This window comes from Notolepis coatsorum (genome assembly GCF_963971535.1).
Source record: "Notolepis coatsorum genome assembly, chromosome: 3".
NCBI classification, from domain to species: Eukaryota; Metazoa; Chordata; class Actinopteri; order Aulopiformes; family Paralepididae; genus Notolepis; species Notolepis coatsorum.
Genome location: NC_140167.1, coordinates 123,302,614 through 123,318,816, shown reverse-complemented (window position 1 = coordinate 123,318,816; position 16,203 = coordinate 123,302,614). Strand labels below are relative to the sequence as shown.

General features: G+C 40.7%; 1 protein-coding gene across 1 annotated transcript in view; it reads right to left on the bottom strand.

The window, feature by feature from the left end:
* Nucleotides 1-1,371: 1,371 nt before the first annotated feature.
* Nucleotides 1,372-16,203, bottom strand: part of LOC311225989 (lactase/phlorizin hydrolase-like) — a gene marked incomplete at both ends in the record, with an annotated part of 111,722 nt that continues 96,890 nt past the window's right edge. Inside the window, 3 exons of the mRNA XM_084311371.1 lie at nucleotides 1,372-1,504; nucleotides 2,025-2,100; nucleotides 15,111-15,209. Of these exons, the coding sequence (XP_084167497.1) occupies nucleotides 1,372-1,504; nucleotides 2,025-2,100; nucleotides 15,111-15,209 (308 nt within the window). The remainder of the gene's footprint in view (nucleotides 1,505-2,024; nucleotides 2,101-15,110; nucleotides 15,210-16,203) is intronic.

Sequence of the window (16,203 nt, the reverse complement as noted above, 5' to 3'; positions counted from 1 at the left end):
AAACTGGTGGTGGAAGCTCAAAAGTACATGTAATTGCTAATATTACTGAGCTTGCGCCATTCAGTTCGAACTGACAGCTGTGCTGCAAAAATGTCTCCAGAACCTGCGGTGTGGCCTCCCTAACTCAAATACCAAGAGGGGCACATTGCCCTGGAGATCGCTGTTTGACAGTATAAATAATTTGTGTTTTTTTCCTCCCCTATTGGATAAAACGGAATGTTGTCTACAAATGAAACGAATTACAGGTAAAGTAGCCCACTGATTTATTTGATCAGAGCTTGATATCCGATAACTGCACCACATATTACACATGAGAAAACACAAGCATAACTTTAAGTTAATTGGAATTGTTATATAACAGCAATTTAGAGAAAACAATCTGAAAAGAATCATGCAATGTGTGCCATTATTGAATCACTTGGCTTGTTTCTTGACAGTGAATTCAATCAATCTCCCACTAGTCTCTAGAGCAGGGGTCGGGAACCTATGGCTCGCGAGCCATATATGGCTCTTCTGGTGACAGCATATGACTCCCAGAAATTTTTGAGTAAAAAAAAAAAAAATGTTTTTATTTTTTTTAAATACTTGTGATATTTCTTAATAATACTGTGTCATTTTAAAGTAAACAGAAATTAGTTTTGAAGATACAGCTAATAGTATCTGTAGCTGAAGATATAGCGAGCAGAGCTGGCGAGGGAACACAAGTGGACAGAAATAAAAAATCTTCAACCTGAAGACCAGCTGATTCTTAAAACTTGGAACGAGCTTCCTGTGACATACCACACAATACAGCGTGAGTATTGCCGTATTGACCATGTTTGGCTCTACATATGCATGTGGGCAGTCATTCTCGCATATGAGGAACATTAAGACCGACCTACGTTCACGTTTAACTGATTGAAGCCTCAACGCCTGCATGAAGCTCAACCTCAGCACGTATGAACCAGATTACAAGGCCATCAGCAAAACCATGCAGCACCAGAAGTCGCATTAAAAGTAAGACATATTTAATTTATTATACGTTAAAAATACTATATGGCTCTCAATGAAATATATTTAGAAATATTTGGCTTTTATGGCTCTCCCAGTCAAAAAGGTTCCTGACCCCTGCTCTAGAGTGTATGACGGCTCCCCCAGATTTTAAGAGTATACGTCCATGTTGGGACTTTAGTCGAAGTGCATGGACTTATAATTTGCTCTCCATTGTTATGGTTTCTACCGATTTTCTGTTCTTTAGCTTATTTTTAGTTTTTAGGAAGCAATAAGACATAAAGACAGCCCCTAGGGTGGCTGCAATAAGTACCGCAAATAAGCTGTACAGTCCAGCCTCCGCATCATTGGGTGAGAGATCCATACCCAAGAAGCTCACAGTTATTCAAGGTAGGTGATGTGGTGGGCGCAGTAGTATGTGATGTGGTGGGCGCAGTAGTAGGTGATGTGGTGGGCACAGTAGTAGGTGATGTGGTGGGCGCAGTAGTAGGTGATGTGGTGGGCACAGTAGTTCCTGCAATAAGAAAAAGGATATCATTAACATTTGAATAGATGGTAGGTGTGAACTATGAGCTTTAACTTTGTATAGTATGTCAGTTTACAATCTCTGAATACAAGTGTTCACATGTAAGATGTCTCCCTGTTTTGTAAAATAGATTTTGAACATATTCTCTACAATAATAGAACCCTTGCAATGAAGAACCATATCACTTCGTTTTACAATTTTCTGGACAGTATGTATTTGCTGTTGTGAGGTCAATCTAAATCACTTGGAATGTGATGTATCACAAGAAAATAATTCAACCTCTACTGTCTTTAACTTTGAATGAACACCAACACACCTAACTTTCCAACCTTAGAAAACCATAACGTTTGAAAACATTGTTCCTCTGAAAGCTTCAAACAAGAGTTATACAGTTCTTCATCTTAGGTACTCGGCTGATAACGTGCATTTTGGATGTGGCCAAATGACAGCAGCCGTCTCCTATAAGCTGTGAGGCATCGTTATACCTTCAGGTTCAGGGTTCAGACACGGGTGGGGTCCTAATGCCGGGTCTGGGAAACCGTTGTAGGTGATGATGGTGGCGTAGCGGGCAGCAGAGTTCTTGGCTACACGGGGAAGGTTAGGGTCTGAGCGATTGACGTAGAAAAGGCCAAATCTCTCTGAAAACCCAGTGGCCCACTCTAGGTTGTCCATCAATGACCAACCCGTGTATCCAAAAACATTGACATCATCTAGTAAGTAAGCTGTGACAAGAAAACAAACAGCATCACCAATGTTACCTCACAAGTGATTAACATATGGTTACATTTAAATTGTTATTTGTAGGCTACTCATTGTTACTGTATATACTCCTTGTATATTGTAGTAAATTGCAATACAGGGACTGTATTTTGGTTTTAACAAGATCACAGAATATATGTTGTCCGTTATTTTAGCCTACTGTTGTTGCAAATTGTCTTTCACATTTGTTCCAGCATGTACTACTCTGTATATTCAAGTAGTTCAAGGACAACCTCATACACTCACCCATCTAACCTCACTCAACAGTGACCCCAGCAGGAAAACAGGGCTCAACCATATTTTCTGAGTTACAGTTTTTCTCAATTGCTTTGGTGCATTTCTCTGATCAGAATTAAAGTTCTCATAACTGTTAGTGCATTTCTCAAAACAATTAGTACAAACTGCAAAACCTAGGTGATAACCTGCAGAAGCGTGTCACTTGCTCAAAATGGATAATTCATTCCTCAAAAGCAAGTATTCATGTCAATGAAAGTGTCACTGTCATCAAAATGAAAAGTCCTGACACCATTGTTTATGAACAAGATAGTCAAATGGCTTTGCCATGTTTTCGTTATGACAGTTCACTCTGTAAGTGTTTTCCAATGCAAAAAAAGTCAGATCTTGGTGACACTTTCTGAAAATGCTCAAGACAGCACTATACACTATTTGCACAGCCATTTGAAATCTACAGTTACACATTGCTGTATTTCATTGCTGTATTTAGTGAGGTAAATGAGTACAAGACACGTATGTTTCACATTTTTACTGCATATGCTCTTTGCAATTTTAATTTGTTCACAGCATTGTGCAAAAGAAAAATACAAACAAATTTACAACAAACATAAGAAACACCCTTTGGCCTTTGGGTAGAGCTGTGCACAACTGTAAACAATATTGCAGTACATATTGGAACTGAATTGGAACATACAACATACACAGTACTGTAAATCATTCATTCACATCCAGACGTTCCTGTCTGTCTGGCTATTGGATTCAGGAATGGGGAGTAGGGAGGGAGATATTCCACCAGCATCCTTTCATGTGCTGCAAACCACTGTGTGACCAGAATTGCGTGGTGAAAACGCACATTATCCGATACAACAACGTACTTGGTCAGATGGTCGCCATTTAGACCCCTCTCATTCTCAGGGATTATGTCCCTGTAAAGAGTGTCTAAAAAAGTCAGCAGATGTTGTGTGTTGTATGGACCAATGCGGGGCATATGGGTAGGGTGACCAGGTGTCCCCCTTTTGGTTGTACTGTCCCACCATTTGACCGAACGTCCCACATATTGAGAGGATGTCCCTCTTTTTGAAGCAAAAAAAAAACATTGGTCTCGGTGAAGACCATGTTATTCTAATAAAAAAAAATTACATTATCTATCTGTCCCACTTTGTCCCACCAAAATCTTACTGTTGTCCAACTTGTCCTGCTTTTGGACTTTTTGCATCTGGTCACCCTACATATGGGTGAGGACGCCGTTTTCTGAGATGGCTGCACACATTGTAATATTCCCTCCTCGTTGGCCTGGGACATCAGTGGTTGCTCTCTGTCCAATGCGATTCCTTCCACGCCTTCTACCTTTTGCCAGATTGAAACCCGCCTCATCAACATATATGAATGTGTGCAGCGATTCCCTGGAATCCAGCTCCATTCAGGGGAAAAATTATAAAGAAATGTATAAAATTTGCTTGACAGATTTTGACAACTAGTTCAACATATTTGTATGTAATGACTCAAGCAATGAAATGAGGACTATTAGTTTTATAGGGAATGACTATTCAGCAGTCATAAGTATAGTTCATTTTGACTGACATGACCTAAGCAAATGATAATGTTATAAAACAGCAGAGAATTGTATGAAAGCAATTGATGCATGTCCAAAAGCATTTGCAATTTGTTCGGAGGAATGAGAAACTGCTACTATGATGTGCACAAATTACAAAATGTTGTGGAGGTTGAACTAACAGTTATGAGAACTTTAATTCTGATCAGAGAAATGCACCAAAGCAATTGAGAAAAACTGTAACTGGTGCCATTATAACAGGTGGTTACTAGCTACTGGCAGTCACTTCGCACTGGGCGCTTGTCTTCTGACCAACCGCGAACCCTCCGCTCACTAGCACCACGTGAACACGACAGTGAACTGAAAATGGGGGACCCTGATGTAAACAAGACAAACGTCTTTCTCTGGTCTGCATCCCCTTAACAATTGTGTGTATTGAGCCGTACTGTATTGTACCCATTCTGCAATCTGTTAAATAAAGTTTTCATTCATTCATTCATTCATTCATTCATTCATTCATTCATTCATTCAGTCTAATACCACAGTCTTAACTAATCCGCCACCTGAAAAGGATCCAACTCAGGAAGCAGATATTTATTTTAGGAGTGAGTTTATGCCAAGGGGTAGGGGTGTAAAGTACTTGAGTAATTGTACTTTGTAGGGCTGTCTTAAATACTTCGAAGCTTCGAAGCTTCGTTCGATGGCACAAGCTTCGAACATTTAAAAAAAAATCGAAGTTTAAAAAAAAAAAAAAAAATTTTTTTTTTTTAACTTCAATTTTTTTCTGTTAGAAGCTTGTGCCATCGAAATAACGTGTATCCATTCAACTAGCTGCTGTACTGCTATGGTAGCTAGCCTAGCCGCAATGCTATGGCCGATCACATTCACGTTAGCATGTAAGCTAACAACAAGAGCTTTACTGTAGGTTTAGTCTCTCGCTTTTTGAGAGACATAAACTCTCTGCTCTTGGTGGTACATTGTGTTGATGACTCTGCACCCCCCCTTAACAACTGTTTGCATTGAGCCGTATTGTATTGTACCCATTCTGCAATGTTAAATAACGTTTATCCATTCAACTAGCTGCTGTACTGCTATGGTAGCTAGCCTAGCCGCAATGCTATGGTCGATCCCATTCACGTTAGCATATAAGCTAACAACAACAAGAGCATTGGGTCTCTCGCTTTTTGAGACATAAACTCTCCACTCTTGGTGGTACATTGTGTTGATGACTCTGCACCCCCCCCTTAACAACTGTTTGTATTGAGCCGTATTGTATTGTACCCATTCTGCAATGTTAAATAACGTTTATCCATTCAACTAGAGCTATACTGCTATGGTAGCTAGCCTAGCCGCAATGCTATTTTTTATTTTTTTTTAAATCGAAGCTTCGAATTAAAATCGAAGCTCGGCCCCGAAGCTTCGATTGCCAAAAAAAGCTTCGAAGGGAATACTTTACTGTTTTGGGGATTTGTACTTTACTCGAGTATTATTAGGTTTGTATACTTTTACTCAATTACATTTCAGAGAGAAAAAAACATACTTTTTACTCCTTACATTTAAAATGCAGACCTACAAAGTACAAATCTTGCAGGTCCAACAATTGTAATTAGTATATTTGTTTCTCTGGCTGAACTAACGTTAATGTTATTAATCCTGCGGCCGCTCTTTATTTAAAAACAGCCAATCAAATCCCCATCAATGGAAAATTAACCAGCCCATACTCATGTTGATTGGTCCTTGTGCAAGACTAGAAAGCGGGGATCTTTGATTAAACACCTGCTATCAGAAGTTTTTACTTTGACTTTTTAGTACTTACATTTAAAAGTAGAAACTTTTAAACTTTTACTCAAGTGTGTTTTTAGCCAGATACTCTGACTTTTACTTGAGTATGATTTTGAGACGGTACCCATACTTTCACTTAAGTATAATTTCTGGGTACTTTTTACACCCCTGCCAAGGGGTTACTACTAGCTACGTGGTTTTAACCTTATTACACATTCACTTATTTTTTACTCTGACATAGTGTGCACTACATTGTTGACTATAATGAAATACCAATGTATTAAATCTCCTTAAATCCTTATGAACTGTCACCCAGTATGCATACAGACTAATGTTTCCCCCACAATGGATGTTGTCACTCCTATGTGAGTCCAATGTAACTATACGATAGTGTGCAAACAAAGCCCTCCCTTAAAATAAACCATGTCTTGAATGGTAGTGGTACAGTTATTCACCCATTCAAACCTGTATTTACTCTTTGAAATCCATTGAGTTTATCCTCATTTGCTATGTGGTAGGTTATTGTTTTCAGCTAACTTTCTCTCCAAATCTGAATAGCTTGCCATAATATAATGAACCACGCAGTCCACACAATTTGGAGAGTCAATAATAGCCAAACCTTTGATCCATACCTGAAAACCCATTGAGATGCATTCATGAATCATTAATGTAAGACTTGACAGCTTACCAAGAGGAATTATTACCATGAGTCTTAAAGGAACACGCCAACTTTTGGGGAAATTAGCTTATCTACCCTGGAGTTAGACAAGCAGATACATACCCTTTTCTTCTCTGTGCATGCATTAGGCTTAGGGAACAACCGCACCATTAGCCTAGCTTAGCGTCATTCACTGGAAGTAGGTGTGCCAGTGTAGCCTAGTTCCCAACAGTCACGAAATACACTCCAAAGTCTAACTCCAGGGTCCCAAAATGTTGACATGTTCCTTTAAGATTCTGACCATGCTTGAAGTACCGGTAAACACTTACATTGAAGATAGCTTTGTAAAACAAAAGTTGACAGTAATTGTGCCATACACATTTTTGATAATAAAAGTTGTCTAGCACACGTTTCACACCATTTTTGGTTTATCTTTACCAAAAGTGACAGTAAATATGGAGGGGACCGTTTTCCATCGCTAAAATTTCAAACAAACTGAGGGGAATGATTTGATACCTTTAAGCACTTGGTTGATGTAGTTGTTGTAGTAGTGGCTCCTGTGTTCATCATTGAGATCTATAGGCCCTCTCTCTGAGACCCCGTTCTCTGTGATGATAATGGTGGGTTTCCATACTCTTCCTTAATGAACTTCAGAATCCGTCTGAACCCAAATGGAGACACCTTAAGCCAGGAGGAGCCTGAGTCAAGCCAGGTGCGATCAGCAATTGTTCCTGCACCCCTGTTGAAGATGTAATAAAAACATGTAATATGATGGCCTTACTAATTAAAGGGCACTTCACTGAAATACAATGATGTATTTTGCACATAATCTCACAATGAGATAAATACTTCTGCACACAAAAGACTTGGGTAACAGGTGTGTCAGAGAGAGGTCACTTGAGCAAAAGGAGAAGGTCCTGCACACTGACCTGATGTAAAGGGGGACCCTGATGTAAACAAGACGAAAGTCTTTCTCTGGTCTGCATCCCCTTAACAATTGTATGTATTGAGATGTACTGTACTGTACCCATTCTGCAATCTGTTAATAAACTTTTCAATCAATCAATCAATGACTTTATATATCATGTTCAGACAACAGCCTCAATCCCGTTTGAGGGATCAAAGGTTGTCTGAACATAATAAATACATTCAGTTCTATTTTGTAAGCTTAAAACAGTGTGCAGGACCTTCTACTTTCCCACATAATCTCACAAACTCTGAACAGTTTTATATTGAAATTCTTTATTCCGAATAATCTCTTGAGATGTAGAATCTCGTTTTCGATGGGCTCCTAACACAATACAATGTATGTACATTGGAGGAAAAAAACATTGGACATCGAAACAGTCTACAACAACAAAATCAACTGAGAAATGACATTACAAAATAAGTAAACCAACATACAAGATCACAAAATTAACCTTCCAGAAGCTTTGTGGTCCGGTCTTGAACTTTCCATAAATGTGTCTCCATAAATCCATTTAGTTAGATCCAGCACTGAATGTATCTTTTTTTTATCCACTTTTTCTCCTTATTTTCAATTTTTCTCCCATCCCAATTTCGTGTATCCAATTCTCCCCTCCCCTGTCTTGAACGTTGCTTGACTATGCCCCCCACTGGTCGGTTGTAGAGAGGATGGAAGCCTTGCATCACGTGTTCCCTCCAGCACACGAGGAGGCAGCCTGTCACATCTTTTCGCCTGCCAGCGCGGACTCTCATTGGCGAGGTGTAACGCATGGAAGGCTCACACTACCCTCGCCACTTCCTGTCTCTGCTGTGCAGACGTCTCCCAACCGACCTGTAGGGGTCGCTGTCCACAACGTCCAATCCCCACCCATCCAATTCCATCCGCTGACTCTGCCAAATGAGCCAGTACGACGGCCGGCCCAAGCCGAAGGCAATGCTGAGACTGGGATTCGATACCGGAGTCTCTTGCATTGGTGACGAGCGCAATCTCCGCTACGCCACCCAGCCGCCCTCAGCACTGAATGTATCCTTTTGATGACAACAACTATTAGCCGTTAGCTATTTCCTGGTTGATTCCGGACATGATGTCACACGAATGCCAGGCTGCTCAGCCAATAGACAATACATTTTATTAGTGTGACCGCGGCTTTTGTAAGGTGCACGTAAAGGGCGCAACTTTTTTCTAAAATTTTTACAATCGAATGTGTTTTTCCAAATATAGAATATTCGTTGACAGCCCTACTTTCTACCCAAATAGAAGTTTGGTGAGAAAGCTCCCCTCTTTAGTTATCTTGGTTAAATTCTTCTGTTTTATTTTACGAGTAATTACCACCGCTTATTAGGGATGGGCGATATAACGATAACTATAATTATCGCGATATATTTTAATAATCGATATAAAAAAATGTGTGACCTGCAACAGGGCAGTTTAAGGGGCCTTTCTCACTCACCTATTGGGATCGAATCAGCGCTCCCGGGGACGGGGGGGAGTGTTCTCACTCAGACGGACACACCCCTTTTGGGATCGAACCGGCGCTGATTCGTTTTACCCCCCGCTGAACCTGGGACAGTTGGATTAGGTGGTTTCGGATGCGGGCCAGTGGGAGCGGGGGGCGTGACACACACACAACGTCGTTACTGTAATGCTTTTCATGCTTGCTTGAATTATGGGCAGATAAAACCACACAGCAACAACTGGACAATACCCACAAAAACGATATTTATGGGCAATTTGAGAGTTCACAGCTCAGTGGATGAAAACATGAAGCCACGTTACAAACAGCACTTCCCTGGCTCGCATTAGGCCTGGCAATTTTGTTTGCCATGCTATGATACATTGGTTTCTTGTTCAATGCATTTATTTCTATTAGACCAGTGGTGCCCAACCAGTCGGCCGTGGTCGACCAGTAGATCAATGACATGGAATATAATTGCCACGAGCGATGAGATAATGTGCTGAACAGGCTAAGCTAACTAGCGTTAGCCGTTAGCTTAGCGTTTGCCACAATGCTATACTGTTATACTGGCATATTGCATTCACGTTAGCATGTAAGCTAACAAAATCAGCGCAGACGAGACTAAACTCAGCTTTTGGTGTTCAATTGTGTTGATGTTAGTTTTGTTTCATCAACAAATGAGAGGCAGAACACACAGTGAATGTATCCGTTTTGTTTATTGCACGTTCTTTGCTGAAAAATAAGTGCTACAGGCTATACTAGACTAGGCTAAGCTAACTAGCGTTAGCCGTTAGCTTAGCGTTAGCCCTGGGAAACGCTCAAAAGCGAACTCTACAACACCATCCATTCGTGATCAAATGGGGTGGGTTATATTGACAAGGCTTGACAACAGAGGTTCAAATATAACTTCATATTTATTGGTTATTTGTTCATTTTATATCAGCATCCAGTCTCCGCCGTCGTGTTAAGACATTTCCTGTTTACATTTTCGAACGTGACATCATCGCCTACGGCAAGCGTACACGCTCAAAAGGCAAACCGTAAACGGAACCCGGAGCGAACCAAGACGTGTGTACACAAACTAGAGGGGGGAGAGGGAGGGGGGAAGTTCGCATCAGATCTCGGAACGGGCTAGAATGGAATGGAAACGAGTAGGTGAGTGAGAAAGGCCCCTAAAACCAGAGACAGTGGACAGACTTGTCTTTCTTGCCTGCAACTTAAAGTAATGGCTTTGCTTGTCCAAATGACAATACTGACCAAATTGAGATTTATTTTTCTCTTGTCCATTTTTTAGTTTGCTTTCTAATTTAAAATACAGTTTGAAACAGTCTGTACAAAGTAGGCTATGTGTGCTAGCAGAGCTAGTCTCGTCACGAGTCACGGTGCACATGTGCGGTGGTTTGTCCACCAAAAAAGCGCCAAAAGATAGAAAAGAAACTAGCAGAGCCAGAACTGTTCAACTCCCCTGGAGCCACAGCCAGCAGAGAAGCCGGTTTACTTTCGCTTTCAAACCAGCTGCAGCCTGAGAACTGGAGTGTGAGGGGATGTAACACTAAAGATGGCGGCAACGACAAAGAATTGTTGCAAAATGAACATAAATCTGTTTAAAATCGATATCGAGTGATATGATATTGTTATCGATATCGATATCATTTTTGGCCATATTGCCCAGCCCTACCGCTTATCCTCAAGCATAATTTCTGATTCTTTTTTTGTGTTCTCTAATGTGTCAAACCAGCCCTCTTTTCTTGATCCTCAAATCACAACTGTTGCTTCCCTTGGACAAAGTTTGTGGAAGAGGGAACTGGTTGTATTAACTCAAACGCCACCCCGTTAATATCACTTCTCTATCTCTCTCTCTCTCTGCAGGTCTCCGAGCATAGGTGCTCCTCATCCTAGCAGACACTAGGGATTGCGTTTCACATCAGGGACAGTGAGTGGGCATAAGGGAAAATGGAGAGACTTGTTTGTGTGATGCGTGTTTGTAGATTCACTGGTGGAGGAAGAATCTGCCTCAAGCCTTTCAGTATTATGGTCAGTGATCATCAAACACTAGATGAAATTCCCCCAAAAAACATAGCAGTGATCTCTACCAAACGGCTGCATATGACCTGCCATCCAGTGATACTTGACATGACCCACTAGCCCGTCTGAAGATCCATCCAGTGGTACTTGACCCACTAGCTTGTCTGAAGATCCATCCAGTGATACTTGACCCACTAGCCCGTCTGAAGATCCATCCAGTGGTACTTGACCCACTAGCCCGTATGTAGATCCATCCAGTGGTACTTGACCCACTAGCCCGTCTGAAGATCCATCCAGTGGTACTTGACCCACTAGCCCGTCTGAAGATCCATCCAGTGGTACTTGACCCACTAGCCCGTCTGAAGATCCATCCAGTGATACTTGACCCACTAGCCCGTCTGAAGATCCATCCAGTGGTACTTGACCCACTAGCCCGTCTGAAGATCCATCCAGTGATACTTGACCCACTAGCCCGTCTGAAGATCCATCCAGTGGTACTTGACCCACTAGCCCGTCTGAAGATATCAAAGTGCTCAAAAACTGTTGTTGCGCAACAAAACCTCTTGCAGCTGTGCTGTTTTTTCTTCTCAGGGCAGCTGTGCTGTTTATTCCCCTCTTTGTTGTTTTTGAAGCATAGGATTTATTAGTGGTTCCATTTTTCTGTGTTTTTGTCATCTCTGTTGCAATTTTAGAGGGGTGCATTTCAAGTTTGCCTTGGACCTAAACTGGTGTTTACATTTTCAGCCATTCCAATAAGGTGAAGGCAGCCTAAAGCGTAGTGCAAAAAGAAAAGGTCAGACTGTTAAGGTTTGTTTAATTTTTGGTAGGAAGTGAACCACAGTTTAGTCTGTGCTTGTAGATAATCCAGTTCATATTATGAACTGGTAGGATAATGGACAAGGCACCACTCTTAGAGGAGGAGCAAAATAGGTACTGGAGTCGGCTTAGGCTGACAAACGGATTTCGGGGATGTTGAATTTCATGCAAAGCATACCTTGCAGGTGACATTTTCAGTTTGGACTACGTCATCTACTTTTAGTTGACGATTTTGGCTTCATAGCCAGATACTTTCTTTTAAATGTTCTTCCCCAAGTCTGTTGACGAGTATGGTAACTGGAAGTCTCTTGTGGAGCCTTTGTCCAAAGGAACAAAACAAAAAACAAAAACCTGGATAATGCTTGAATAAATGTAAATTGTGACCGTCGTATACTGTTTAAATATGAGTTTTTATTTTCTTCTATTTTTGTATTAGTTTTGAGTACATTGAAAATTACATTTTGTCACTATGGTCACTATTTCTGTTAGGAGTTTGAAAAGAATGAACGTGTTGCTGTTCATCAGCAGTTCCTCCGTCACCAGGAACTCCAACCCTAAAATAGCACTATTATACTCTACAGTTCAGTTTCGATTTGTTAATATAAAAGATATGTTCCTAAGCTGAATACCGGAGATGAGGCTAGTGATGATATCCATTGACTAATCCTCCATAGATTCCATATATGAACATTTTCTGAATAGTTCTGTTCCATAGATGGAAGTCTTGATGACATCACAAATTTAAGTCTGATTCCCAGGGAGACTGCTGGCTGTGTTTATAGACATTGATGTAACTGTCCCAATAACGGCACAATGTACATTCGATTAGAATTTTCCCTTAAGTGAGCTGTTGTTTCTGTGAAAATTCAAATGAGGCGCTTTAAAGGTTGCATATTATACTCGCTAATATAAGTCTCTGAGGTTCCCGAAACAAGTTTTTTGTGTGTGCTGAAAATACCACTCGATTATGCCTTCTATCAGCCACTATACCCCCACTGTTTCAGTCCTTTGTCTGGATGGGCTGTTATCCGATTTCTGTAGCCTTAAATGCAAATTAGCCATGTTTTTCCCACACCGCACTTAGCAACTGCTTCGACTTCCGGCTCCCACAATTCAGATCAAATCGTCAAACTAGGAGTTTCAGATCAAGATCCAGCTATTTCATATCCCATTTCCTGTGTAAAATGTTGTTGATGGAATTTTGTAAACTGTTTATGTGGAAAAAGTGTGTTTACAGGCCAGCCACCATCTTGAAAAACTGACATGCAAATCAGAGACCGTCCTCGCCATTTGATGTAGGACTGAGAGGCAAATCTGAATGAATCTGTACATCTAGAGGCAAAGTTTCTGAATATGGGCTGTGTGCAAAATATGCCTGGGTTGTTTTATTTAACCCGTTTGTGTTAGTCGGACCGTCAGAGACTCTAATGTGTGTGCACAAGCACTGAAAAAGTGAGCTTTTCATATGTGACCTTTTTAATGCTTGAAATAATTGAACTGTGGTTCATAACCGGTTTGATAATCTGTTGTGTTCCACTTACAGTGTCAATGAAGATCATAAATGTGTCCTTTTTGATGGGATGATGCATTGCCTTGAGAACTCCATAGTATGATGCCATCATTTGCATTCTACCGTACCTGCAGTGCCATGAGTGCCAACTGTCTCAAGTAATTTCAAATTTGTAGTAGCTTTTCATACTTTTTATACTATTGGTATCTATGCTATTTTTGTGGTTCGTTTTTCAAATAAACTTTTCAACAAATATTACTTGTGAAGTGGTTTCTGGTTTGACACTTTTCGAGTCATTGGCATGCCATCAGTCCATCCTTAGTATTTGGCTACGTTACATCGTCACCATGGACATCTTAGTAGGCAAACGGGTGAATGTAATCAAACCGCATGTGATTAAAAGCTAATTATCTATCTCATGACATTGTTAAATTTGGTAGGACTGGCATGACATGTCATACTATGAACAGGCCAGGGATGAAACTGGTGGTGGAAGCTCAAAAGTACATGTAATTGCTAATATTACTGAGCTTGCGCCATTCAGTTCGAACTGACAGCTGTGCTGCAAAAATGTCTCCAGAACCTGCGGTGTGGCCTCCCTAACTCAAATACCAAGAGGGGCACATTGCCCTGGAGATCGCTGTTTGACAGCATAAATAATTTGTGTTTTTTTCCTCCCCTATTGGATAAAATGGAATGTTGTCTACAAATGAAACGAATTACAGGTAAAGTAGCCCACTGATTTATTTGATCAGAGCTTGATATCCGATAACTGCACCACATATTACACATGAGAAAACACAAGCATAACTTTAAGTTAATTGGAATTGTTATATAACAGCAATTTAGAGAAAACAATCTGAAAAGAATCATGCAATGTGTGCCATTATTGAATCACTTGGCTTGTTTCTTGACAGTGAATTCAATCAATCTCCCACTAGTCTCTAGAGTGTATGACGGCTCCCCCAGATTTTAAGAGTATACGTCCATGTTGGGACTTTAGTCGAAGTGCATGGACTTATAATTTGCTCTCCATTGTTATGGTTTCTACCGATTTTCTGTTCTTTAGCTTATTTTTTGTTTTTAGGAAGCAATAAGACATAAAGACAGCCCCTAGGGTGGCTGCAATAAGTACCGCAAATAAGCTGTACAGTCCAGCCTCCGCATCATTGGGTGAGAGATCCATACCCAAGAAGCTCACAAAGTTATTCAAGGTAGGTGATGTGGTGGGCGCAGTAGTATGTGATGTGGTGGGCGCAGTAGTAGGTGATGTGGTGGGCACAGTAGTAGGTGATGTGGTGGGCGCAGTAGTAAGTGATGTGGTGGGCACAGTAGTTCCTGCAATAAGAAAAAGGATATAATTAACATTTGAATAGATGGTAGGTGTGAACTATGAGCTTTAACTTTGTATAGTATGTCAGTTTACAATCTCTGAATACAAGTGTTCACATGTAAGATGTCTCCCTGTTTTGTAAAATAGATTTTGAACATATTCTCTACAATAATGGAACCCTTGCAATGAAGAACCATATCACTTCGTTTTACAATTTTCTGGACAGTATGTATTTGCTGTTGTGAGGTCAATCTAAATCACTTGGAATGTGATGTATCACAAGAAAATAATTCAACCTCTACTGTCTTTAACTTTGAATGAACACCAACACACCTAACTTTCCAACCTTAGAAAACCATAACGTTTGAAAACATTGTTCCTCTGAAAGCTTCAAACAAGAGTTATACAGTTCTTCATCTTAGGTACTCGACTGATAACGTGCATTTTGGATGTGGCCAAATGACAGCAGCCGTCTCCTATAAGCTGTGAGGCATCGTTATACCTTCAGGTTCAGGGTTCAGACACGGGTGGGGTCCTAATGCCGGGTCTGGGAAACCGTTGCAGGTGATGATGGTGGCGTAGCGGGCAGCAGAGTTCTTGGCTACACGGGGAAGGTTAGGGTCTGAGCGATTGACGTAGAAAAGGCCAAATCTCTCTGAAAACCCAGTGGCCCACTCTAGGTTGTCCATCAATGACCAACCCGTGTATCCAAAAACATTGACATCATCTAGTAAGTAAGCTGTGACAAGAAAACAAACAGCATCACCAATGTTACCTCACAAGTGATTAACATATGGTTACATTTAAATTGTTATTTGTAGGCTACTCATTGTTACTGTATACTCCTTGTATGTTGTAGTAAATTGCAATACAGGGACTGTATTTTGGTTTTAACAAGATCACAGAATATATGTTGTCCGTTATCTTAGCCTACTGTTGTTGCAAATTGTCTTTCACATTTGTTCCAGCATGTACTACTCTGTGTATATTCAAGTAGTTCAAGGACAACCTCATACACTCACCCATCTAACCTCACTCAACAGTGACCCCAGCAGGAAAACAGGGCTCAACCATATTTTCTGAGTTAACTGGTGCCATTATAACAGGTGGTTACTAGCTACTGGCAGTCACTTCGCACTGGGCGCTTGTCTTCTGACCAACCGCGAACCCTCCGCTCACTAGCACCATGTGAACACGACAGTGAACTGAAAATGGGGGACCCTGATGTAAACAAGACAAACGTCTTTCTCTGGTCTGCATCCCCTTAACAATTGTGTGTATTGAGCCGTACTGTATTGTACCCATTCTGCAATCTGTTAAATAAAGTTTTCATTCATTCATTCATTCATTCATTCATTCATTCATCCATTCATTCATTCATTCAGTCTAATACCACAGTCTTAACTAATCCGCCACCTGAAAAGGATCCAACTCAGGAAGCAGATATTTATTTTAGGAGTGAGTTTATGCCAAGGGGTAGGGGTGTAAAGTACTTGAGTAATTGTACTTTGTAGGGCTGTCTTAAATACTTCGAAGCTTCGAAGCTTCGTTCGATGGCACAAGCTTCGAACATTTAAAAAAAAATCGAAGTTTAA